This window comes from Polypterus senegalus, chromosome 12, assembly GCF_016835505.1.
Source record: "Polypterus senegalus isolate Bchr_013 chromosome 12, ASM1683550v1, whole genome shotgun sequence".
Taxonomy (NCBI): domain Eukaryota; kingdom Metazoa; phylum Chordata; class Cladistia; order Polypteriformes; family Polypteridae; genus Polypterus; species Polypterus senegalus.
The window spans coordinates 28,106,710-28,133,916 of record NC_053165.1 but is presented as its reverse complement, the minus strand read 5'-3'; the positions used below and the strand labels follow the sequence as shown (position 1 = coordinate 28,133,916).

The window sequence follows — 27,207 nt, the reverse complement described above, 5'->3', positions numbered from 1 at the left end:
TTGTCATAGCTAATTCTGTCATTTTTCATCAGTTTTTTTATTTTTAATAATTTTTTAATAAGAAAATGTACTGTGGCCAGGACGTGGAAAACTGCATTCAGATAAATAGCTAGGGTACCAACATTGTCCCCCAAAAACAGAAAGTTGTCCTTTAGGCCCAAAAAACACAAATATAAAATGCCTCTGTTCAGGCATAAAAAATTAGCAATAGGTCGGGTCTCAGTCCTCTCTGAACAGGAGGTCAGAATGTGACGCCACCTTCCGGGAGCAGCTCCTTTGTCTATTGTCTGCCCAAGACTGGGCGGAGCTATCTCTGGCTATAATGGCCATGGCTAAGCATCCTCCTGCTGCAGCAGTTTGATGCTACAAGATAAGGAGAAGACAGTATTATCAGAAGCAGCCGCTCTGGTATCGGGGTGGTACTACTTACCTCATCAGAGCCTGGAAAACGTGAGAAAGTGCAACTCCCTACTAACTTTGGCAGTAAAAGTTTTCTTACCATGTCAATGTTTAATAACCTGACAGTGTGCATCTGTTACCCACACGCAAGCATACACAGTACAGTGCAGAGACCGCAGAGGGTAAAAAAATAATAAGTAAAGTTTTTGCCTGGATGCCGTGTATGTCTTTTAAATGCATCTTTGTCTTTATGCTTTTAACAGCTTTGAAGCAGCTGTATGGCTCTGGTGGTTTTCAGGCAGAAGAGGAAGACATGGAGCGGGAGCGTATAGAACTCATAGGAGTGAAGCCAATGAGGCCTTGGCAGCTGTTTTCTGATCGCAGCCTTCGATGGCAGCTGACTACAATCATTTTCCTGTGTGCTGCTCAACAGCTCAATGGCATTAATGCTGTAGGTGCCTGGTGTGCATCTCGACACCATTCTTAATGCAATGTTTCTTCTTCTTGTCTAATATGAAACCATAGATGTACAGTACAATTCGGAAAATATGTGAATAGCTTAGTCAAACGAAGTATGGCGTGGATCTGAAACTTGAACTCCGCTTTTCAGCATTCATCTTTCAGTCACCATCCAACAGGTCATTTTCTGAACTTATGAGGATAATCAGAGGGCCACAGTTATCTCATTCAGTTTCTTGTTCCGGATCACAGATGAACTACTTAATATGTGGGAAGTACATTTCCTGATCACGTCCATCCATCCAATTTTGAATACATTTAATCCAATCTGACATTAAGGAGAGGCAGCACCAAGCACAAGGTGGGAACCCAACTTATACACCACACACAATTGCATCAGTTACTTAAGTTGTGTATCCTTGGAACGTAGAAGTACCTGATCAAAAACCCAAACGGTCACGGGGGGGACGGCAAAAGTCACACAGACGACTGGGTTAGTAACCCTTGAAGCAGTGTGAACTACTGCACCACCACACTTTACTGTGGAAATAACTCAACATTCTCATCCACTTCAAGGTCATAGGGAGCTGCTGCTTATTGTGCCAGCAGGAACCAGCCATGGACAAAGCTGTGCCCATGACAGTCCATTGCAAGCCCACATACTCTGATGGGGGCCAGTTAACCTAACACAAATGTGTGAGGAAAAAATTCCATACAAATACCCTGTATGGCATTTAAACCCAGGATGGCGTATCTTTCAGGCACCCGAGTGTGACACAGTGGACATGTGTTGCTTCACCGAGTTAACAGTGAGGCTGTCAAAGTTAAAGCATTAATGTGCGAGATTAGTTTTAAAAGTATATAATGTGTTGCTTTCCCTTAATCTCATTTAGCACAGGCCTTGTTTCACACCTGTTGATATCTAGACTAATCCATTAGGAAAGGCAGAGAAAGATGAAACTTATGATGGTTGTTTTCAACTTAACTCACCCAGAGAGTTCAATGGACAAAAATGTCAATATCTGTTAACTTAGTGCTGGTGGATAGAAATGTGACAGAAATAAAATGTCTTTGACATCTGTCTGTCTATTAAGAGCAAAACATACCATAATCAGCAAAGTCCATGGAAGACTACAATCCATAAATGTGTGATTAGATCCACATCTATGACTGAAATGAAGTCTAAAACATGAACTACCACTATTGAGAAATGGACTGCAATCGAACAGCAGACCTCCAACTAGAGTTGAGGATAAAGAGCTGAGAGACGTCATTCAGATAGTGAGTTCTGACTGTTCTTATACATTACCTTGGGACAATTGTGTCACTTATCGATGATTAAAGCTGACGCCACATTACATGACTTTTTTGTCAGATTTGCTGATCTTGTCACTGCATCATGTCAAATCGCAGCCCATGTGACATTTAGTGACTAAGCGACAATCTTCTTAATGCAGTTGTGCGCAAACCCTTTTTTCCCCTCATAGCCAATAGTGTGTTGCATGACGGAGTAGCACTTTATGATGGGTTAATAATAGCTGCCGCGTGCTCTGCAGCAGTCTCTGCCCTTTCATTATTTTTTTTTCCATTCTTTTATGGTATATAAAAAAAAGACCCACATTAGACAGAGGAGCTTCTTTTGTTTGTGAGGTTTACAGGTTCTGTGCTGACTGGCGGAGTTGGCATTGTACTGGCACAATGGAAAGGGTTAATAGCGGTGGCGCATTAATCCACAGTCTTGGCCTTTTTTCCATTCTGCTTTAGCACATAAAAAAATGACACATCAGACAGATGAGCTTATCTTTTGTTTGTGAAGCACAAAACACGTGTGTTCCTTATTCCTCGTCACTGCATTCAATGTGTCGTTCTTCCAGATGAGCTTTCATTGGTTCATTTGGTTGTCAGCTCTCCTACATACACAACTTGCCCCACCGACTAACAAGAAAACCAGACCTGTTGGATTTCACCCGAACCTGTCTCAGTCATCGGGTATGTCACATTACTACATTAATGGGAGTGCATCACCAGGTGGCTCCAGCTAGCCAAGATTGTTTAAATGAATTATATGACCTAAAATGATCGGAAAATTCATCTAATATGACTGCACTAAATGTCCATGGTCTTTATTACCTAAAAGAGCTAAATCAAATGCAGATGTTTTCACGGTTATACTTTTTTATCAGATTCCTGCCTAATTCAAGGAATTTTGACTCATTGTTGTGACTAGAACATTAGAACAATCTAGACAAGAACAGGCCTAACCAAGCATGCCAGTTGTATCCACTTAGTTCTTCTAAAAGTCAAATTTTGAAGGTCCCTACTCTCTACCACAATACTTGGTCACTATTCGATGTATCTGTGGTACTCTGAGTGAAGAAAAACTTCCTAACCTCCTGACTCCTTCACATTTTGTTCTCCTTTTAATAACTAAAGCACACATCCCACTCTTCCATTCCTCCATTGATTTTTCAAACAAGCTTAATCCAATCAGTGCCCAGTCTGGCAACATCTGGTAAAAGATAAGCACCCATCCCCAGCATCTCATTCTGTTAATTTACAGTTTACAATTATGATTATTAAAATAATTGACAATGGTATTAACAGTAATAACAGATTCATTATGCCATTATAGGTTACACTGTATAATTATTACTGTTCTTCTCTGCTAGATTTATTTCTATGCAAATTATGTGTTCACACGAGCTGGCATTCCAGAGGACAAGATCCCCTATGTCACCATTGGCACCGGAGCCTGCGAGTGCCTCACGGCACTAACCTGCGTAAGTATGCAATCTGCAGGGTGCTCATTAGCCTCCAGTCTGGGGAAATGTGTCTTGGTATGCTATGTCACATGCCACAGTGTTCATTGATTATTTTTTAGCTCAAGGAGTTGTGCTTTTTGGTGTTACAACTAGCAGAGAATGTTTCTGTTGTGCCTCTGTGCTGAAAGTATCAACTTGAATAAATGTCTCCTACTTTGATTACACAAGCTAAAAGAATAGAGGAGGATCTAATTATATCATTATGTGCAATGTCCATAAAAAATATATTAACCCCTTGGAAGTTTTCACATTTCATTGTTATACTAGCTGTGCTGCCCATCTAAGGTGGGTTGAAGTCTTAAGTAATCAATGTAAACTTCGGCGTTAATGTTTTCAGGGCACCATGCAATGCATATGTCTGATACAGTGCATCTGGAAAGTATTCACAGCGCATCACTTTTTCCACATTTTGTTATGTTACAGCCTTATTCCAAAATGGATTAAATTCTACACACAACACCCCATAATAATAATGTGAAAAAAGTTTACTTGAGGTTTTTGCAAATTTATTAAATGTGAATACTTATGTACATGTGCTTTCTCAGTTTTTTTATTTTTAATAAATTTGCAAAAACCTCAAGTAAACTTTTTTCACATTGTCATTATGGGGTGTTGTGTGTAGAATTCTGAGTAAAAAATGAATTTAATCCATTTTAGAATAAGGCTGTAACATAACAAAATGTGGAAAAAGTGATGCGCTGTGAATACTTTCCAGATGCACTGTATGTGACATTTACTATGGGATTTGTGAAAGGAGTGTTAATGTTTATGATGTGCCATCTGTTGGAATGACAAATGAAATGTATTTTAATACTAAAGTTGCTTGTGATGTACCACCTGGTGGTATGACAGAGACATAGCAACTGGGCGGACACATAGACAAAGACACTTATCCTTTTATTAAGGTGGACATAAAAAAAAAATAGAGTTTTTCTTTAGATCAGTGTCTGAATAGCCAAATTAATTCTGCCACGAGTCAAAGTAAAAATAGATCACTGCAAAGTGATCTCAATTATTTATAAAATATATATATCGAGAGTACCAAACCACAGACACCGTGAAGCACCACCCATTAAATGAATACAATTAAGGCTTTGATCCTTCCAAAGCACATCTTCTCGGTAATAAGCTACAATCATAAAATAGATAAACACAAACTGCCAGTTCTTTCCTGTTTTTGTCCTCCAGCTGAGTGTTGCCCACTTCCTCCCACCTTTGACTTCAAGAGCTATGGAAGCTGGCTCCCTTTAAGGCCCCCTTGTGGGGAGGTTGTGGCCAGTTGGAAGCACTTCCTGGCTACAAGACAGCCAGGGAGATCCTCCCCTGGCAGCGCTCTCTACTGCCCCCCGGGAACCCTACAGGTCTGCACTTCCAGACTCCAACTCCCACGCAGCCCTGTGGGTATCCAGACTGGGACCCTGCATGGGAGACACTGTCACCTCGAATGGTGGACAATGAATTGCTCTCCTACTGGTTCCTGACATCTTTGGGCATCTCAATCATGATGGAAATCATAAGGGACCCTGGCTAGGTATTGAACCCTAAAAGAGAAGAGAAAGAAATGCCTAGTAAAGGCCAATCATAGAGAGTGCTATTATTATTTAGAAGCAGTATGAATAGATACACCACATTTTTTGATTGGTAGGTTCATGGGTACTGAATGTGATGATTTGATAGCTAATGACTGTTTCCTGGAAATTCTGAAAAGAATTTATCCAGGCCTCGTAAAGAATTTGAATCCCTCCTGGGCAGGATGCCCACTCGTCCTCTGGAATATGTACAATATACATTTTGTGTGTGTATTCTTCAATCTGAATCGCAATCTGAATATTTGGGTGGTTACCTACCAGGTAATGCTTGTGGTTGTTTGGCCAGTTAGCAAACATCTGCCATGTCCTCTCAGAAGCAGATCATAGATATGTTATACGGTTATCTTCCGATTATTAATACAATCAGTGCACAACATGTGTTTCACCCTTATTGGGGCTTGTCAAGTGTACATACTTGTGAATCTCCATATGGGGATCAAACCTTGGATGTCTACTGTATAACATGTCTATGATCTGCTTTTTGCAACAGAGAGGATGTGGTGGATGTTTGCCAGCTAGCCGACCAACCCCAATCCAGTTGAGAAAACAGTGGCTGGACTTAATAATGGCTGTTCTTCATGATCTCCATGCAGCCTGACAGAGCTTAAGCAGTTTTGCAAAGAAGAATAGGGAGCAATGGCAGTGTCCAGATGTCCAAAGCTGATAGAGTGATCCGAGTGCACAGACTCAAGGCTGCAATGGCTGACATCTGCTAAATATGGACCTGAAGGGGGTGAATATTTATGTGATCAGTTGTTCAGTTAATAATTGAGACCACTTTGCAGAGATCTGTTTTCACTTTGACAATAAATAGTATGTTCCTGTTCATAAGTGTCAAAAAGTCAAATAGTGATTCAGTGTTGTATAATAATTAAATATGAAAAACCTTCAAAGGAGTGAATACTTTTTATAGGAGCTGTAAATGCTTTCTGTTGTGCATAGTTAAAACTTAGTAAAACTCCAGTTGCCACCTTTCACCGAAGTAAACATTAAGACCTACGGTGAGGAATCAGAGTGAACATTTGGCTGACTTTGTTTGGGGTTTGCCGGTGTCACCTGCATTCAGTCATGCCTCTCCATTTCTCATCATCACATGGAGCTTTTGCAGTTGAGCAATCCGGAAACTTCCCTCTCAATTACCGTTTCCAGATCACCAGTGTGCCTGTTCAGTTTTCGGGGCTTACTCCTCTTCCACAGCCAGCGGCCCTCTTTCTTGAGCCTTGCTGCCCCTCACTACAAACCGCTTTAAGGTTTACTGTCAGTGGGGTATCAGTGCATACAAAGCGAGGCCGCCTTTGGTGTAAGAATGACAGTGTGTACTTACGACAAGGTGAATTAATAACGAGAAACATGTACACGGTAAAAATAAATGAAGCATGAAATGTCGTTTTGAACAATTGCACCCCTTTTCTTCAACTTTCCTTTTTTTCAGGGAATGCTGATTGATTCTCTTGGCCGCAGGATTCTTATTATTGGCGGTTATTCGTTGATGACACTCTGGTGCATTATCATCACGTTATCTCTCACTTACCAGGTAAGATGCTGTCTTTGGCACACTTGTGAACATTTACCTAATGGAGTAGGCTTACCATTCTGGATTTCTAACATAGCAGGTTGATAAACTAGTTCCTTTATATTTTGCTAGAAATGACACACACACGAAGTTGTCCCCATCCATTAGTTTGTTCCTTTCCGTTAATATGACACTGATAGTTTTTATAACTAATCTGACGATTGTAAAGTAGATTATGATTATGTTTTCTTCATGCATCTGCTTGCAGGAGTATGCCCCTTGGGTTCCCTATATAAGCATGAGTTGCATCTTTGCATTCATCCTGAGCTTTGGCCTAGGACCAGGTGAGTTCTCTCCGACAATAAGCCCACTTAGTTTATTTCTACAAGCACACATACTGATAACCAGACATTTCTTTTTCAGGTGGTGTGACAAACATTTTGATCACAGAATTGTTTACTCAGCCATCACGCCCAGCAGCCTACATGACTGGAGGATCAATTAACTGGCTCGGTTTTTTCTTAGTGGGAATGATTTTCCCATTTATTGTGGTGCGTATTTTATAACATTATTTAATGCTTAGTGGCTTTAGAAAAACGGATGTTGCACATTAGAAAAAAATTTGGAAAAAAGTATGAGAAATGTGGGGGTCAGCTACTGTGTAATATGTTACATCGAGGTAAGAAGCTCTGTGTATCAAATATTAACTTCAAATGATCACATGATACAGTTATTTCATTTTACCTATTTTGGAGTTGATTTACTAGGATGTAAAACTTTACATAATAAGAAGTAAATTTTCAGTCAGAAATCTCCCTTTGCAACATTTTTGTCGCACGTTTTCATACGACAGATGCAGAACAAAGTACTTTACAAGATGTCAAAGAAGTAGTTACATGCAAAGAAAAACAAATTAAATTTAGCTACGAATAAATAATGCATAAATAATATACAAAAAAATAAATAATGCAACCTTCCTTGCAAACACCGTAAGTGTTTGTTTAGGACATGGCTTGCTGGCACCCGCAATGACAAAGAGGAAGGCTGTGACTCGATTTTCCATAACTGAGCGAGGTGCGTCGCCTGACTTTATTGCGGTGTGATCAGCGCCCTCCAGCAAGACGTCATTTATTAGTTAGTGCTCCTGTTCTGTGATATGAAAAGATTCACGTGTGGTGCACGCTCCGTGTGTGTGTGTGTGTGTGTGTGTGTGTGTGTGTGTGTGTCCGTACGCATTCTCACTGTTTCCCTGCAGTAGGTGGAACATTCATAATGGCGAATACATTTTTAAGGGACCTTGCAGTAATCCCTAGAGCAGGGTTTTGATTTCTGTGCAAGCTCTGATCATGAAACATCACCAATTAAGGTTTGATTGACATTTTGTCAGGGGAGACAAGGGGGCTTACAAAGAAGAAAGAAACTTGTACATTCCTGCCTAAGATATGACCTCCGTGAAGCGCCTTTGCAAGCTGCACTTAGCAGTCATCTCTTTGTTTATTATACTTAGCCGTTTCTCTGTTAACTCAAAGTATCTATTCACTATAACCTTGTCACTCTATAATTCACTACTGTAGGTAGCACTTTATGGGGTCTTTTTTCTATCAGTGGCCACTCCATGTATACATATTATATAGTGCCTTTTATCTGTCATTAATTACTGGAGAACCTTTCACAGTTAATCAGTGTCTCAAGGGCTACCTTACTTCAGTGAACAAAAAAAAATCATGGCTAGCTGAAATGCTCTTTACAGTATTCCAAATATTCTATTTATATTATAAATGCCAGACGCCCATGGAGTGATGTCAAAGCAGTTCACTTCCCCATGAGCTGGTCCCTTTGTCTTTTACTTTAATCAGATGTAATGCCAGATGTCGGAGGTGGCCAGTGTAAGTTTAAAATTCTGCCTTGTACAGCTGTGTGTGACATATGAAAGATTTTTTTGCCATTAACAGAAAGGATAGACAAACAGTAAGGCTTATAAAACAAAGCTTTTTGTGACAAAGCTTTACAGTGGCTGATCTTAGAATGGAAATGTGTGCATTACAATTAAAACAAATGCAGATTTTCAAAAATACGGAATACTCGATTCACTTTATTACATTAAATTAAATAAACTTTATTTATCCCAAAGGGAAGTTCAGACCCATACAGATGCAGAACCTAAAAAAACACAAGGCTACAGACTCGCAGCATAGATAATACAGCCAATCAATCGATAAATAAAAAACTTAACGAGTACATCGGCTGGAAGCATTGAATTGTGTCATAGCAGCAGTCAGAAAAGACCCCCCAGAGGCACTTCTTGGCACACTGTGGAGCAGGTGTGCCCAATGCGTCGACCAGTAGATCGCAAAGGGAGTGCTGGTAGATCGCGTTGCATTCCAAAAAATTTTTTTTTTAAACGTTAGTCTATCATATATCCTCCCGATGGCATTTGCCACTTGATTGACATGCAGGGCGGCCAGTCTGAGATCTCTTTTCTTCTAACACGCTGATCATCCCGCACGCACGATCAAATGCACAAGCTACTGCAAAAATCCGGCTGTTATCTAGGTAGCTTTCTAATTTATATCGACTAAAGAAGGGATGTAAAAAAAAATTGTTTGGGGAGGGTATGGGCTGGATGTGGAATTGGAAGAGGATTTTATTCTCACAATGTCACAATCAAAGTGCATTTGTCGGATCTGTCAATCTATCATTGCTATTCCAAAGAAGGAAAATGTGGAAAGGAACTTTCAAACTGTTCATAAAAACTTCGAAACTGACTTCCTTCCGAAAATCGATCTGAGAAAGAGAAAGGAGAGGAAACTAAAATCACAGTTAATCGGGCAGCCGTCATTTTTCACTCTGCTGAATTTAAAAGCTCCTTGACTGCATTATTCAGCTCTACTTATTTATGCGAGTCAGCCTCTTCCCACATGAAGATTATGAAATCCAAATACTGTAGTGATCATAAATATTGAATTGTTATTGTGCCATAAAGGTTATTCAGTTATGCAAGATACAACAACATATATTTTATGTATAAAGAATACTCACTGTGGTGGGTTGGTGCCCTGCCCGGGATTGGTTCCTGCCTTGCGCCCTGTGTTGGCTGGGATTGGCTCCAGCAGACCCCCGTGACCCTGTGTTTGGATTCAACGGGTTGGAAAATGGATGGATGGAAGAATACTCAATATAAATATATATATATATATATATATATATATATATATATATATATATATATATATACAGTATATATATTTTTTTATAGCATTTTTAATGTAGGTAGATCATTTCGACCTGGTCATTTTAAGCTCGCAAGCCGAAAAAGTGTGGGCACCCCTGCTGTGGAGGAGTGAGCCCGATGCTAAAAGTGCTCCTAGACAGCGCCTCCTGCAGTTATTTCTGTGTGTAGCACTTTTGACTGATCGCAGACTTAGAATGCTGTAACAAGTTCACAGGTAAATGCAAGTACAACATTTACAAATTACTAACTACATTAAGTGTATACACAAAGATAATGCAGCGAACAAGATGTGCAAACAGGTAGGTAAAAATACTATGTGAAAGATGTCATACAGGAACTGGCATCCCAGCTGGAGCTGTACCAGGATCCTTACCCGGCTGGGACACCGTTATGATGGAAGGACAGGTGAAGACAAGTTACTCAGGTCATTGTCTGCCCTCAACACGTTAGATGGCAGCCCTCCTACGTACTACTATGGATTCCCACATGGTATATCAAGAAGTGTAGTTCTCTGGGTCAGCCCTGTTGGGTTCCATGGGGGTCATCAGGGGGTGCTTAGGAGATTTGAAACCCCACAAACTAAGGCTCACTAATGTACCCAGAAGTACTTCTGAGAAACACTTTGCAGGGGTTGCCAACTCCGGTCCTGGAGGACCACTGTGGCTGCAGGTTTTCATTCTAAAACTTTTCTTAACGAGTGACCTGTTTTTGCTGCTAATTAACATCTTCTGAACTAATTTTAATTGATTTGTTCTTGAAGAATCAGACCCCTTGTTTCTTTTTCCATACTTAGCAGTCAAATAATAATGAGATATAAAATGAGCCAAAACAACTGGTGTCCATCATACAGTATCTGAAAATAAAGAAAGATGAAGGTCTCAGGAATGTCAATCTGCTCAGGTTCACAAAACATTTTAACAGGGATCCTCCCACAGTCCAAAGACATGCAGGTTAGGTGCATTGGCGATTCCAAATTGCCCTAGTGTGTGTGTGTGTGTGTGTGCCCTGCGGTAGGCTGGCACCCTGCCCAGGGATTGTTTCCTGCCTTGCGCCCTGTGTTGGCTGGGATTGGCTCCAGCAGACACTCGTGACCCTGTAGTTAGGATATAGTGGGTTGGATAATGGATGGATGGATCTTAGAAAGAGAAAGATCAACAATTTTAGAATTGTCTGCTAATGCACCACGAGAGCAGAAACAAGCCACAGAATTAAAGAACTGCTTTAATTAATAACAAGAATCGGCACCTCATTAAGCAGCTGGTTGGAGTTGGAGACCCTGACTTAGTTGGTCTTCTGCTGGCTCACTCACTTCACATTTTGTTTTGGTTTGGGTGCCATTTAATGAAAGAAATGAAGCGATTCAGAGGAATGATGAAGAAATTCAGGGGAGCAAATCTTAAAAAAGCAATTTAATTAAAATGAATTTATAAGAAGTTAATTATCAGCACAAACCGGGCACTCATTTAAAAAAAAAAAAAAAGGGTTAGAATGAAAACCTGCAGTCACGGTGGTCCTCCATGACCAAATTTGCGACCGATGTTTCAGAGGATACTGAAAGTACTCCCATGTTTTGTATAAAAGGAGCAGCCTACTTCAATACAGGGAGCCAGAGTCGGGAGGACTGAAGGAAGGATTGCCAAGTGTTAAATTGTGTGGTTCAAAGCCCAATGTGCCACGTTTTTAAAGGATTAGACCTTTTAAGTACACTGCAAGTTGAGTCCTGCTATTGTGTTGAGAGTTTGGTGGGGGAGCTGCAGTGCCCCTTGGTGGTTACAATAACAGTAACGGGTGGCTGAGAAACGTTCTAAACTGGACCTTTATTTTAAATCAACGTCACATTACACGACTTCTAGTCAGAAGGAACGTCAAACTTGACGACTAGTGTTGCTGGTCTTGCTGCTTGAGGATTTAAAATTTACGATGAGACAGTCGTCGGAGATGTCTGATTACACGACTGCATAACACCTTTGCAGAACATTTGTAATGTATCGCAAACTCTCCAATATTTTGGATGTGCTACCTGGTGGAGCTGCAATCTCCACCTTGCATTCTATCATGGTACATAAAACATCAGGAACACAAGCCTCTCTTCTATTTGTGAGGTCCACTTACCTTCTTCCTTGCAGCTGCCATATACAGTATGTATTTGCAGCTAGGGAATCCATTCCCGGACGGGTTTATATATTCCTGGGAATCCCAGGCTCCCGGGGATGACACAGTACACGGGCATCTCACATGTGAACGGTTTTAGAATGACCGACACTTATTTTTAATAAAACTACTGCAGTATGTTGACACCAATAAAAGACTAACCTTATCTACAAGCAGTTCAATATATATAGCATAGCATAGTTTTAGTTTCAAATAATGTTTTACATTGCACCACGCTGTGTGGTTCGTTTATTTGACAGAATGTAGATCAGGGTAATTACATTCATGGCATTCGTAGTCTGAATCACAATCTGATTGTATGGGTTGTTGCCTACCAGGTAACGCTTGTGTCTTCAAACATCCGCCACGGTGCCCTCTTCAGTTGCAAGAAGCAGATCATAGAATGTTGCAAAGTTTTACTGTCAAATAATGCAAAGAGTACGCGACACGTGTTTCGCCCTAATTCTGGGCTCATCAGGCGTACACACTCACTGCACACCTTCTCGGTAATCGGACGTCAGCGTCAGAGGCAAAGCCACGGTGTGTGGTTCGTTTATTTGACAGCATGTAGATCGGGGTAATTACATTCATGGCATTCATAGTCTGAATCACAATCTGATTGTATGGGTGCATGTGGGATGACCAGTGTGTTAGAAGAAAAGAGATCTCAGACTGGGCACCCTGTATGTCAATCAAGTGGCAAATGCCATAGGGAGGATATATGATAGACTAACGTTTAAAGAAAATTTTTTTTTGAATGCAATGCGATCTACCTGATCAGATACTGATACACTTGTTCTAAACAACGCCCGCGCTTGCCGTTGCTCTGAAACACCGCCATTTCAGCTTTTATTGATGCATCCAGTTTCTTGTCATCATTCTGTGATGGCTAGTTTCTTGGCACAGATAATGCGGATGCAACAGACTGACGCATTGCAATTTCAAGTTGCTGTTCAAAGCTGTTGTCTGACAGACGTCAATGAAGTCTGCTCAGTCCCGGCATTCGTGAGTTGCAGAGTGCGGACTCCTCCCAGTCCACTGAGTCGGGAGACTGACTGCTGCTGGTCTGTTGTTGACTGAATTAATGAGCAACACACTACACCGTGGGCCAAAAAACCGTGCCACTTAATTATTTTCAACTATAAATCTGTTATTTCTTGATCGATTTTTACACGCTATATATGCGAGCTTGGCCGTTCCTGGTTTCCCGGGGATTATAGCAGCTTCATTCCCGGGAATGTGGGAAACCGGGAGCCTGGGAATGGATTCCCTATTTGCAGCTGAGTGGTCATTGGTTGCCCACCCCTGCAACTTAAGACAAAACCAAATCCGTGTGACTTTGTTGCGGTGAGTCACAGACTAATAGTCACTGGGGGTGTCACACTACCAAACTGAAGGTGCACCACGACTGTCCCCAACTCACAAAGATTCTATAAACAAAGTCTACAAGTGAACATCCCTGTAAAAGGGGTGTAATGTGACCTGGCCAGAAGATTATTAACTATCATCATACTGTTTTTTACAAGTAACTTGGTTTTTGTTTTTTCCCTTTTCATTTCAGATGGGTCTTCAGCAGTACTGCTTCCTGGTGTTTCTTGGCGTGTGCTGCCTGGTTGCCACATATATTTATTTTGTGGTACCTGAAACTAAAAACAAAACCTTTCTGGAAATCAAGCAGGAGTTTCAGTCCCGTTACGGCAACCAGAAAAGTGACAAAACCAACCAAAACAGAAGCGGTGCTTTGTTGCTGTCTACAGACATGTAAAAAGATGTGCCGTATGTATGAGAGACTGTCGGTTGATGATCCAAGGATTATTAAAATACAGATCTCGGTGGACTTTATTAACAGTAGAAGAAACCTGCAGTGAGGAAGCAACTGGTAAAAGTTAAATAAAGTTGAAACATTTTAGTTGTCCATCCATTTGTTTTGTTTGTTAAGACTATTTGTCTTGGTGAGCATCACAGAAATTGAACGTGATGTGCAGGAAAAAAAAAATAGAAATGTACCCTCTTTGCTATCTGTCGAGCAATAACTTTTGCTTTAATTAAAATCGACAGACACGCCTCAATAAGTTGAGGAACTCGGAGGGAATTAAACAACTGAATGGTTACCGACAGACTAGCCAAGGTCTGTTTAGTGTTCCTTTCAGCCTGCAGCTCCTCAAAAAGCTGTTCTGCACTTCCCTTCAGTGTGTGTCTGGCGTTCATGGTGATAACCATGCAGATTTATGTAGAAATGTGGGCAATGACAAGTTTGCAGCCACAGTCTTATCATATTATACTCGGAAATGTTAGGCCACTGTGCCAGAGGTTCAAATCCTGGCCTGAGGCCTTTCGGTGTGGAGTTTGCATGTTCTCCCCGTATCCACAGGGTTATATTCCAAAACGTCTGTCCATTTAGATTTATTTAGGCAGTGGACTGGTGCCTCATGTAGGGTTTGCACCCCAAGCATCCGAGGCTCTGGGTTAAGTGGGTATGGAAGTGGACAGAGTAAACACAAGCTTGACAATGTGGAGGTCCTTTTGTATCACGACTACTACAGGTGCAATCCAAAGTAAAGGAGCATTTCTTAATTACACTCGGCCTAGTAGAGGGTATTATGTAGATTTGGAGATGCTCCTACTTCGATGTGGCAAATGCTGAGGTAGATATACCAGGGAATGGCAAAGGCTGTCCTTTGTTTTCTGAATCAGCTTTTATTTATTTGGCTACTGATGGAGATAAAAGTAAATGTTTATTTTACTAAATTCTGAAATTTGGCAGCAAAAGCAGTCAGTCAGTCATTCAATAAGTGTGCCCTGTGCTTGAATGGCACTCGGTCTCAGGTCCCACCATACCCACCTTTTTGAATAGGCAATGTGCTCCAAAAACCCTGCATGGAGACAAGCAGGTTAGAGAATGGAAGAATGTATGAATACTGGGCTGTAATGGTGTAAAACACCACCGTCCAGAAAGGGTGGCGTTATAAAATGTGTGTATGAATCAATGAAAATGAATGCACACCACGATGCCAGCATACAATAAAGTGGGCACAACAATTCTCGCAATTGTTAACAAAAAAAAACCCTATGTAATATTACAAGATGTAATAATATTCTTGTCCCAGTGCTTCTCCCATTCCTCTTAACATTTCCTGCACTCATTTTTGTCTTTGGTTAGTGTCTTAAGCCCCTGACATATTTTCCTGAAGGTCTGCCACAGTAGCAAATATTCTTCCCTTTAGTCTTAATTTTAATTTCAGGAGCAAAAAGAAGTCGCAGGCAAAAATTCAGGGGGCACAAAACATCCACCACTTTGTCCATTTTGTTTGTCAAAGCTCTTTGAATGACAACACGGTGTGTGCAGGGGCTCCGTCATGGTGCAAAAGCCACTTTTGTGCGTGTGCCACTTCTCTTCACCTCTGTGGTTTTTTTTTTTTGGATGCTTTCCTGTAAATGCCTCGGCCGTCCAATGTAATGTGGTTGATTAAAAGTCTGTTCAAGGGGGAACAAATCTTTATGAACAAATCCGTTAGCGTCCGAGGCACAATCAGCATTGTCTCTTTAAAATCTGCCATGATGGCTTGGAGAAAAGAAAAAACAAAACAATCTGAATCGCCTGCCCAATTGTAAAATAAACGCCAAAAGTACGCACTCGGTCAGCTCGGCAGACTGATTTACCAGACGGTAGCCATACAACACCTAGTGGCACATTTGAGAACTACACCCTACTCCCTCGTACTGGGGATGTTTTCGGGTCCCTCATCATATTCTAGTCTAGTTTATGTATGTATACTTAAATTGTAATTTCCTATAATGAGCACGTGGTGTGTGGGTGTGTTTGTGTGTCCTCCGGGGGGTTGGCACCCTGCCCAGGATTGGTTCCTGCCTTGTGCCCTGTGTGGGTTGGGATTGGCTCCAGCGGACCCCCGTGACCCTGTGTTTGGATTCAGCGGGTTGGAAAATGGATGGATGGATAATGAGCACAGCACAGTCTTCAAGTCCACTCTACTGTCACTTATTGTCCCTTCCTTGTCTTTGCGTTGGCCATAGGTCACGCCTTTTTGTTACTCAGTATATACCAGAAGTCCCAGTTGTGGTGTGGTCTAGCCTTAAACTGTATGATCTTAAACTCCATCTGCATGACATTGTTGCCACAAGTGTCATCTATTAGGCTGCTTTAGTCCTCGCTAGCCCTGCAAAGTTTTACCACACTCTGTCCCCATCATCATTTTTCTGTGCGTCTTCCCAAACCTTCTAAGCTGTTCTGGACTCTTTGTCCTGATAGAACATAAAGTTCTGGTCTTCCTATTACACTTGTCTATTTTAAATCTTTTCCTAACTATCATTTATTAAATGTTTGCCTGCGGAATGCTGGCACAGACAGGCTAGCATGGAGCCTTGTAAAAGTAGTGTTGATCTTTGTGATGTTGGATTGAAAATCGCAATTCATTTTATTACTAAAATTTATGATGTGCAATCTATTGGAATGAAAAAGGTGATGCTTCTTACTGCTAGAATGTTTGTCATGCACCATCTGTTGGAATGACAAAGACATAGCAACTGGATGAACGCACAGATACCTATCCTTATATTAAGGTGGATAAAGACCAATGACTTTCTGCGTTGCAGTGGGTTCAAGGCAGGAAGCAACCATGAAAGTGGAACCACCTCACCACGTGTCAGTAAACACAATGGGTTAAAACCAAGGAGCTGGAGAAGATTCATGTTGGTAAAGCAAAGAACATTTAAGCTCTGTACCACCTGGGACTAAGCGGAGACTCCTTGCTGGCTGACCTGTTTGAGTCTTACTTATTATTATTATTTTTTTTTTATTTTTATTTATTAATTTTATTACAATCAATACATAGCAATCAAGTTTTTACAAAAAAAAGAATTATGTTAAGAACAGATCGATCCCCACCCCTGAGAGAGAGAGCAAGCCAAGCGTGTAAAATTTAAGGCTTGTAAAATACCTAAATCAACAAATTCTCTGTGCTTTATAAACTTATTTCAAAATATTACTGATTAGATCCTGCCATGTTTTGAAAAAAGTCTGCACAGATCCTCTAACTGAGTATTTGATTTTTCCAATTTTAAATAATATAACACATCAGTTTCCCACTGACTTAAAAGAGGAGAGTTTGGGTTCTTCCAGTTTATCAGAATAAGTCTGCGTGCCAACAGTGTAGTGAATGCAATCACAATTTGTTTGTCTTTCTCCACTTTAAGACCCTCTGGAAGAACCCCAAACACAGCTGTTAATGGGTTAGGAGGGATTGTGAGTCCAAGGCTGTCTGACAGGTAATTAAAAATTTTGTCCAGAATAATGTTAATTTGGTGCAGGCCCAGAACATGTGACCTAGTGAGGCTGGGGCTTGGTTGCAACGTTCGCAGGTTGGATCATGCCCTGGAAACATTTTGGAGAGTTTTAGTCGAGACAGATGTGCTCGATATATAATTTTGAGTTGTATAATTGTATGCTTTGCATATGGAGCTTGAGTGAATTCTCTGCATTGCTACTTTCCACTCCTTTTCTGATATATTAATTGAGAGGTCATTTTCCCAGTGTCCTCTTGGATCTTTGAAAGGAAGGGATTGTAAAATGATTTTATATATTGTAGAGATGGAGACTAACTCCTTGAAATTGAGCAATATTTTTCCAGCGTGGATGAGGGTGCAAGATGAGGAAAATCTGGAAGGTTCTGTTTAACAAAGTTCCTGATTTGAAGATAGTGAAAGAAATTTGTAGCTGGAATGTTAAATTTGGAATGTAATTGTTCATAGGATGCAAAGACGTTGTCTATATAAAGATCTCTAAGCAAGTTAATTCCAAATTTTTCCAGATATTAAAACTGCATATGTTTGTGAGGTTGAAAGAGGTGGTTCTTTTGCAGGGTGCCACAGAAAGAAGCTTCTCCGTCTTAAAATGCTTTCTACATTGGTTCCAGATTCTAAGTGAGTGGAGCACAATTGGGTTATTAGTGTATTGCCGATAGCGTGTGTTTATTGGAGCACAGAGCAAGGAATACAAAGAAGTACTGCAGGATTTTACTTCTATTGCGGTCCATGCCTGTGTATGTTCTTCTATTTGTGTCCAGGTTCTTATCGACTGTATATTTGCGCCCAGTAATAAAACTGGAAGTTAGGTAGAGCCATGCCACCTTCTGCCTTTTGTCTTTGTAGGGTGCTCTTTTGATGCGTGGATGTTTAGAATTCCAAATAAATGAGGTTATTGTTGAATCTAATTGCTTAAAGAACGATTTATTAATGTATATTGGTATGTTTTGAAATAAAAAGGAGCTTAGGAAGAATATTCATCTTAACAGTGTTAATTCTTCCAGCTAGTGTGAGATGAAGGGTTGACCATCTATGCAAGTCTTGTTTAATTTTTTCCATGCAGACGACGAAATTTTGTTGATAAAGAGCTTTATGTTTACTTGTGATGTTTACCCCGAGGTATTTAAACTGTTCTGCAATGATAAAAGGAAGGGTGTCTAATCTAATATTATATGCTTGAGAATTCACGGAAAGAGTACACTTTTATTCAGATTAATTCTGAGACCAGAGAGCTTTTGAAATTCTGTGAGTGCTGCTAAGACTGCAGGCACAGAATTTTCTGGGTCCGATATATACAGTACCATGTCATCTGCATATAATGAGATTTTCTGTTCCAGTCCTTCTCTGCTAATCCCCTTTATCTGATCAGTATTTCGACAATGTATTGCCAGTGGTTCAATGGCAATTGCAAACAGCAGTGGTGACAAAGGGCATCCTTGTCTTGTGCCACGTTCTAGTTTAAAGTAGTCTGAGCAAATGTTATTGATGCAAACTGAAGCTTCTGGGTTAGTATACAGTAATTTAATCCATGCACAAATGTTGGGCCAAACCCAAACTTCTCCAAAATAGTAAAAGGTATTTCCATTCAATCATGTCGAATGCTTTTCTGCATCCAATGATAATAATATTTCTGGGGTGTTTGATTTAGTTGGTGAGTATATTACATTAAACAGGCGTCGAAGATTTGAAGATAAGTGTCGGCCCCTAATAAATCCAGTTTGGTCTTGTGATATTACGAGGGAGCACTTTCTCCATCCTTCTAGCTATGATTTTAGAGAGTATTTTAACGTCGTTATTCAGAAGTGAAATTGGTCTGTATGATGCACATTGTAATAAGTCCTTATTTTGTTTTGGAAAGACAGTGATTAGTGCTTGGCGAAAGGTTTGTGGAAGAGATTGGTTATCTCTGGCTTCTGTAAATGTTGCTAATAGGAGGGGAGCTAGCTGAGCGGAGAATTTCTTGTAAAACTCTGCAGGGTAGCCATCAGGGCCTGCTGCTTTTCCACCTTGGAGTGACTTTATAGCATCCAGTAATTCTGATAATGACAGAGGTTTATCGAGTTCCTCCACACTAAAAGCGTCAATTTGTGGTATCTGTAATTTATCCAGAAATGCATTAGATTGTATATTGTCTTCTTTAAACTCAGTAGTATATAGGGATTTATAGTAGTCTCTAAAAGTGTACATTATATTTTTGTGTTCGATGATTTTATCTCCGTTAGTGTTAGTAATTACGAGATTGCGTTGCACATCTTGCTTGTGAATTTGTTGCTAAAAGCTTATTAGCTTTCTCTCCATGTTCATAATAATGATGTCTGGATTTGTAAATTAGTTGTTCAGTTTCTTTAGTTGTCAAGAGGTTTAATTCTGAATGTAGAGCCTGCCTCCTCTTATGTAGAGTCTCGCTTGGTAGTCTGGCATGTTCTTCATCTATTTTAGTAATTTCGCTTTTATCTCTGCTACTTTCTTCGCTCGGATTTATTTCTGTGGGAAAGATATGAGATAATCTGTCCTCTTAAGAAGGCCTTAAGAGTTTCCCAGAGTATTCCTGCAGAGATCTCAGGGGATGTATTTGTCTCTAGAAAGAATTCATTTGTTTGGATATAAATTCAGTACAATTCTCGTCAGCTAATAGAAGCGGGTTGAGGCGCCATCTGCTGGTGAGTGTATGGGGCTTAGTAATTTCAGCTCCAAGATCATCGGAGCATGGTCTGAAATAACAATAGCATCGTATTTACAAGATTTAATCTTAGGCAAGAAGTTATTATCTATAAAGAAGTAATCAATCCTTGAGTAGCAATGATGTACTGGTGAGTAGAAAGAATATGTTCTTGAATTTGGGTTTAAAACCTCCAGGGATCTGATAAGTTGTGATCAGTTATAAACTTTGTAATTATCTTTGCGGTGTTAGTTGCGTTCCCCTGTGGAGGAAGTCTTATCTAAAAGTGGATTTAGAACACAATTAAAGTCCCCAGCCATTATAAGTTTATGAGTGTTCAGATTGGGAATGGATGCAAATAAATTTTGTATAAATTCCTTATCATCAACATTAGGTGCATAAACATTTATCAAAATCATTTTACAGTTAGATAAGTCTCCCATGACCATCACATATCTCCCTTCAGGATCCAATACTACATCTGATGCTACAAATGGTACTGTTCTATGTATGAGAATTCCCACCCCTCTAGTTTTCTTTGTAAAACTAGAATGGAACATTTGGCCAGTCCAGTCTTTTGCAGCGGAACTGATCCTTACTTAGTAAGTGGGTTTCCTGTAAAAATACTATTTTAGCATTTAGACCTGTTAGGTGAGAGAGTACTTTCTTTCTCTTTAATTTGTGATTCAGGCCTTTAACATTCCAGTTTTTGATGTCATTTTATAGTCTTAACTGGAAGTGAAATAGTTTAGGTCTTAATTTCCTATTCCCCCAAGAGTTGTTGCCATGCAGCTTATTATTACGTTGATAGTTATAATTATAAAGATTGAGATGATAGATTAGGTATAGATCAAGCCTGCTCTCTTTCTCTTCCCCCCTTAATTTGCCTCCCCAGGTGAGGCTAAAACCCACTTCACACAGTCCCAGTCCTCTGACATACCCAGAGACAGAGCACGTCCAAAGCACATCAAGCCCCCATGCAGTGGCTTTAGGTTAAAAGATAGAGATATCTGTTACCAATATAGTCTTTAAAAGAGAAAAAGAAAAAGAATTTTGCACTTAATATATATATATATATATATATAATCTTCAGCAATTTTAGTGCATTAAGATGATACCCCCAGATAATAAACCCAGGTGATGGTGTTAAAGATGTGTCCAAAATAAGCATAACAAGTCTTAATGCAGTAATAGCAATAACAGTAAACCAAGGGTATGATATTGAACAGTCTCATTTAGGGTACACATGAAATAATTAGAAAAGAAAAAGAGAAAAAAAAAAAAAAAAGGAGGAGGAAAACGTAATTAAGCACAATAAAACATAAACATTTAGCGCCCTAGTAATACTAAGTAATAAGTAAGTAATAATAAGAATATATGCTGATAAAAAACCAGTATTTTAAAACAAATAGATCAGACAGTAGATTATTAATCCTAGCTTTATCATTTACCGCCATGACTCACAATTATGTATCAGAATAGTCCCGGGATCAGCTTTCTTAATTCATTTTCTGCTTCCTCCTTGCTAGCGAAAACATAGAAATGACCCTGCCATTCCACTTTCAGTTTTGCCGGATACAGGAGGCTGTATTTGACACTGGCTTGCCGTAGCCGCTGTTTAATATTATAGAAGGCTGCGCGTTTAATAGCTGTTGCTGGAGAGAAGTCAGGGAAGACACGAATGTGGCTATTTTCATATATAATATCTTCCTTTTTTCTGAGGAGTGCCATCACCTCTAACTTAAATGATAATCGTTCAAAACGAACTATAAAAGATCTTGGTCGGGGTCTGACGGTGTTTGATCCAGACGTGTAAGCCGCTGCTATCTCAGATTCTGCTTTAAAGTCGCCCCCGATTATTTTAGAAAAAAGTTCAGTTGCGAATTTCACAGGGTTTGAACTTTCTCGATTCTCCAGCAGGCCTTCAATTCTGACATTATACCTTCTACTCCCATCTTCTAAAGCAGCCAGTCTGTCTCCAAGTTTTTCTCCGAGTTTTTTACATTCCGAACTGACATTTACTGCTCTTTCCTCGGCACTGGCAGCTGAATGTTCGGCCATTTCGATCCGATTCGTGAATGTCTCATTAAGATGCTCCAATTGATCAGCAAGCGTGCTCAGTTTAACCGAGTTTTTCTCAATGCGCTCTTCAATTTTACCCAGCACCTGTCGAAGTTCAAGTTGTACCTCTTGACGCAGCCTTTCATTTGCCTGTTGGATTTTCTGTCGCAGACATTCATTGGCCTGTTTCATCTCCTGTTTCAGTCTCTCATGTGCCTTTGCCGTTGCTTTCTCATTAGCCTTCTCACTTTTCTTTATATCTTGCGTGAGCTCAGCGAGCAACACTTTCAGTTCAGATAGCTCAATTGTGCCTTCTTGTACCATAGATGAAGCAGCAGACTCTGCTGAAGCCGGTGTCCCGCTGCTCCAGTCCGCGTAATTGCGTAACTGAAGCAGCGGACCTCCCGGTCTTTTCCAGTTTCAGGTAATCCTCTCCAATCGGCGAGCTATCCACATCTGCACTCACGATCGCACCTTCGCTCCCCTTTTCGCTCTCAGCCGGCGACGATGTAGCGGACCATGGTCCCGAGGAGTCTGTACTTTCGCCCATCTGATCCAGGTCCGTCTCTGAGAGGCCGTATCTCGAGCTAGGGCTTGCTGATCGTAGCTTGGTTTTAGCTTTAGTCTTCGATTCTTTCGGACCCCCTTCTTGTTGGCCATGTTTATATGTGTTTACATATACTGTAGCGGTCCCTCTCGGGTTGAATAAATACAGGATATCTCAGAATAATAAGCAAATAATATGAAAAATAGCACCACTGCTAGCGGAGCTCCACTTCAGACGTCCATCTCTCGCATCGGACGAGACCAATGAGTCTTACTTATTTTAAGCATTGAATTCAAGTTAAAATTTTGTCATGCGTAACTGGCCCATTTAAATTCTTACATATGCCCTCATTAAAAAGATAAAGGCTGCTACTCTCTTAATTAGTAACCAGTATGAATTTTTTATATTATTATATACATATACACACACACACTTATTTTCGAATTAAATGAGTTCAAGAGTAGATCTCAAGCTGCTGCTTCACAATGAATCAGAATGAGGTGTCAGTACATTACAAGTCACCAGGGCCTCATGTATAAACGGTGCAAATGCACACAAAGATGTTGCGTACGAACGTTTCCATGTTCAAATCGCGATGTATAAAACCTAAACTTGGCGTAAAGCTACGCACATTTCCACGGTACCTCATACCCTGTCGTACGCAAGTTCTGCACTCGGTTTTGCAGACTGGCAGCACCCAGCGTCAAAGCAGTGCTAATGTTCCTTTCTTAGATCCACAGTCCTGACATGGCTTTATAAATACACTGAAATTAACCATCCATCCATCCATCCATTTTCTAACCCGCTGAATCCGAATACAGGGTCACGGTGGTCTGCTGGAGCCAATCCCAGCCAGCACAAGGCAGGAACCAATCCTGGGCAGGGTGCCAACCCACCGCAGGACACACACAAACACACCCACACACCAAGCACACATTAGGGCCAATTTAGAATCGCCAATCCACCTAACCTGCATGTCTTTGGATTGTGGGAGGAAACCGGAGCGCCCAGAGGAAACCCACAGACACGGGAGAACATGCAAACTCACGCAGGGAGGACCCGGAAGCGAACCCGGGTCTCCTAACTGCGAGGCAGCAGCACTACCACTGCGCCACCGTGCCGCCCTGAAATTAACCGCATGTTGTTTATTAGTTTAAGGCATCTGATTGTAATTAACCTGTAACAATATAATGGTCTACAGAATTGTCAAACTATTCTAAATACAACAACTGCTTTAGTGTTGTTACTCGCACTGCACTTTCTTCTTCCTCTTTCAGCTGCTCCCTTTTTAGGGTTGCCACAGCAGATCATCTTTTTGATCTTTTTCACCATTCAGAGAAGCTGATCGGAAAGAGAATTATCGGTATACAGCATCAAGTACACGCTGCCTCAGCCATGCTTCCTATTTAAACCGCTTCTCACATGACAAACGCTTTAAACCTTTCCTGTACAGACCTCGCGGTTCAGTAAAAGTTTCATCCCAAGAGCTCTAAACGCACTCAATCAGTCCATCAAGTGCTCCTTGTAGAACTGTTTGTACTTTTAAGTACAATCACCTCACTGTAAACTTACGATACAGTTATAATATTGCACAACCTGAGCCACTTTATAAAGCACGTATTTACATATGATGACAATATCATTTTTAAAATGAAATGCAGCAAAATGTTTATTATACAGATAAAACTTTAACTTCATTTAAATAATCTATATTTTTAATAATTAAAGGACACGGTGTCGCTACGCTAGCAAGGATCTGGCGCTCTGCTCACGATTGTTCCTGCCTCGCACTGTATGCTTTACTGGGACTGGCGTGAAGGATGGAATAATTAAACATGTACTACGAAGATATTTCAATGTTTCTTAAACGTTTTGAAGAATCGCAGTTCTAAGCTTACAGATGGCTTAACGTCCATTACAGAGCTGATTGTGTGGTGATCGGTTACTTGGAGAAAGAAAAGGAAGGACAGGAATTGGCGGTTAGTACATTTGAAAGAGACAGTACTGCTGCAATAAATTATTTCATTGAAGGACACGCACAATCACTGCACCACTGTGTTCCCATGTTTAATAACGTGCTTTAGCTCCTATCATGAAAATGATATCAAGTATGCATCTCAGTATTTTAGTTATTCAGAGAGCTGTAATATCACTAATGTAATGGATTCTGTGTCCTGTTGGAGGAAGAGAGCCCGTTTAAGAAGCAAGTAGTGATATACACACATAGAAGATCAAATAAAAAACAAAGCATTTAACGTGCAACTTTAGTTATGATGGGATTTGAGAAACTAGTAAATTAAACAATTTAAAGATGAAGTTTATAATGTTCTACTTTATTGACAAAATAAACTGCCTGATTAAAGTGGAAATTTCGAGATTGAAGTTGACATTTTGTGCTTTTTCCCCACCGTGTGCCTTTTTTTTCTGTACCCTAATAAGCTTTCATATGACACTCAGACGGTGGGCTACAACTCGCCTTTTCACGGCGACTTTGATATGTGACTTCTTTTTAAATTTTGGGCACTGTGCAACTTTATGAACTTGAGCTTTCGAGTTTTTCTGACATGCTATGTCACTCGATCAACTTCCTTTTGTTGTTAATACCACTGTTTAAACCAACAAATAGTATGTTTTTCCGTTGCCTCCACTTGGTATTCGCTGAAATTCTTCAATTTTCCCTCATACTTTTGCCATTGTCTTTTCACAGAAGGCTGATCTTAAGGGCTATTTATATTGATTTACATATTCAAAGAGGCGTAATTCTGGGAGGAGTTGGGGTGGGGCAGCAGGCGCGTGCACGTGTGTTACTTTTCACGCTGACAGGGATTTATGTAGCGGAAGAACTCGGAAGTTTGCGTACACACAGATTCCTGCATCTGGATTGTTCTGTGTGTACAAACATTCTCGCTTTTGTGCTTACACTATGTTATAGTATGAGTTCTACGCACGGCGTTATACATGAGGCCCCAGGACTTCCACCGAGCATGTTGTATGGCTGCAGGTTTTCATTCCAGCCATTTTATGAATTAGTAACCAATTAAATCAAGTCATGAAATGCTTTATGTATAATAACAAAATATGAATATCAATAATTAAGCATCCACCTTTCTATCTATCTATCTAATAAAAGGACAAGAACCTGTGCATGTCTATGCTGTTGCAACATCTGTTGGAAGGACAAACGTAATAGATATGTCTCAGCGCATGCTCCTAACCTCCTTCTCCTCTGTCATATGCCGTCTTGATAGGGGACTTATAAAACTGGGGCTATCGTTTATAGTGTGCCATCTGTTAGAATGATAAATACAGTGCAATATATCGTTACAAATGTTTGCATTAGTCATTCCATCAGATGGTACATCACAGTTAGTTTATTCCTCTGTTATGCCATTCACTATGAGATTCCGAAAAGCAGTGCTAATGTTTGTGGGGCACCATCTGTTGGAATGAAAACACAGTGCATTTTATTTCTACATGCATTACAAAACACATTACAATAGAAGGTGAACAGCAAGTGCTGATCCTGAATACACTGTGGTCTATGTTGATTAGATGTCAATCTGTCTTAGACAGATAGCACAGCAAGTAAAAATGATAACTTGCTGCATGCACTATAGCAGAGTCAGGGTTTCTTAATTAACTTTTCTTCTGAAGTTTTTGATTTGCACTGACTGGTTCTGCTACACCCTCTCATCTCCGATAGCAGATCCACACTTCAAAGTAAATGTCCTTGTATTATTGTGGGAATTTGTGAGACTCGACAGGTTTGTTACAAGTTTGGTCTCTTCCTGTTCTTTAAGATTAATAAACACACAGATACACGTGCGTGCGCACCCACACATCCTAGTCACAAATATCTTCCACATAAGTACATCACTCAAGCCTGTCACTTCTCAGTACTCCGCAGACGTTTCACTCCCACCAGCACTTACTAGATATACGGCTGTCACCAAAGACACATGAAAGAGTCAACACGCTTTTGATTATATTCCACTTACCAACCAATGGAGTCCTACTTCTACACCACTTGTTCTTCTGATTGAGGTGTGACCTCTCAGCCTTGACAACCCTGTGGGCGAGAAAGAAGCACTTTGATCACCCTGATATTTACTTTAGTCAGTTAAGATAGAAAGACAAAGTACACAAATGTAAAAGCAATGTGGAATGTATTAAATACCAGTAAACGAAATTCTAATAGAAGATAAGATGGCAAAAAGTATGGATACAGTCTTGGAAAAGCATGCTTAAAACCAGCTTTGCCAAGGGTGGATGTTGTTCTGGTCGGCAGTTGGTGTGATGCATTAATTTGTGTTCTCCACTGTCCAAACAAAATGGTTTCTGTCTGTCGTTCTTTTTGACACGTCTTGGTCTCAGACGTCTGTTCCATTGTCGTTGCTCTTTTGCAGTCCTTCAGACAGGCCATTATCAGGGTGGTCTTACCAGCATTATAGGCCTT

The 27,207-nt window shown here is 40.4% G+C and overlaps 1 protein-coding gene across 2 annotated transcripts in view; it reads left to right on the top strand.

Annotated features, from left to right (window-relative positions):
• slc2a11b (solute carrier family 2 member 11b) overlaps nucleotides 1-14,084 on the top strand; it is a 47,627-nt gene extending 33,543 nt beyond the window's left edge. For both annotated transcript variants that reach the window (XM_039771152.1, XM_039771153.1), the window contains exons 7-12: nucleotides 663-850; nucleotides 3,528-3,638; nucleotides 6,702-6,803; nucleotides 7,051-7,126; nucleotides 7,206-7,333; nucleotides 13,727-14,084. In XM_039771152.1, the coding sequence (XP_039627086.1) occupies nucleotides 663-850; nucleotides 3,528-3,638; nucleotides 6,702-6,803; nucleotides 7,051-7,126; nucleotides 7,206-7,333; nucleotides 13,727-13,930 (809 nt within the window). In that variant the 3' untranslated portion in view covers nucleotides 13,931-14,084. The remainder of the gene's footprint in view (nucleotides 1-662; nucleotides 851-3,527; nucleotides 3,639-6,701; nucleotides 6,804-7,050; nucleotides 7,127-7,205; nucleotides 7,334-13,726) is intronic.
• Nucleotides 14,085-27,207: the final 13,123 nt, after the last annotated feature.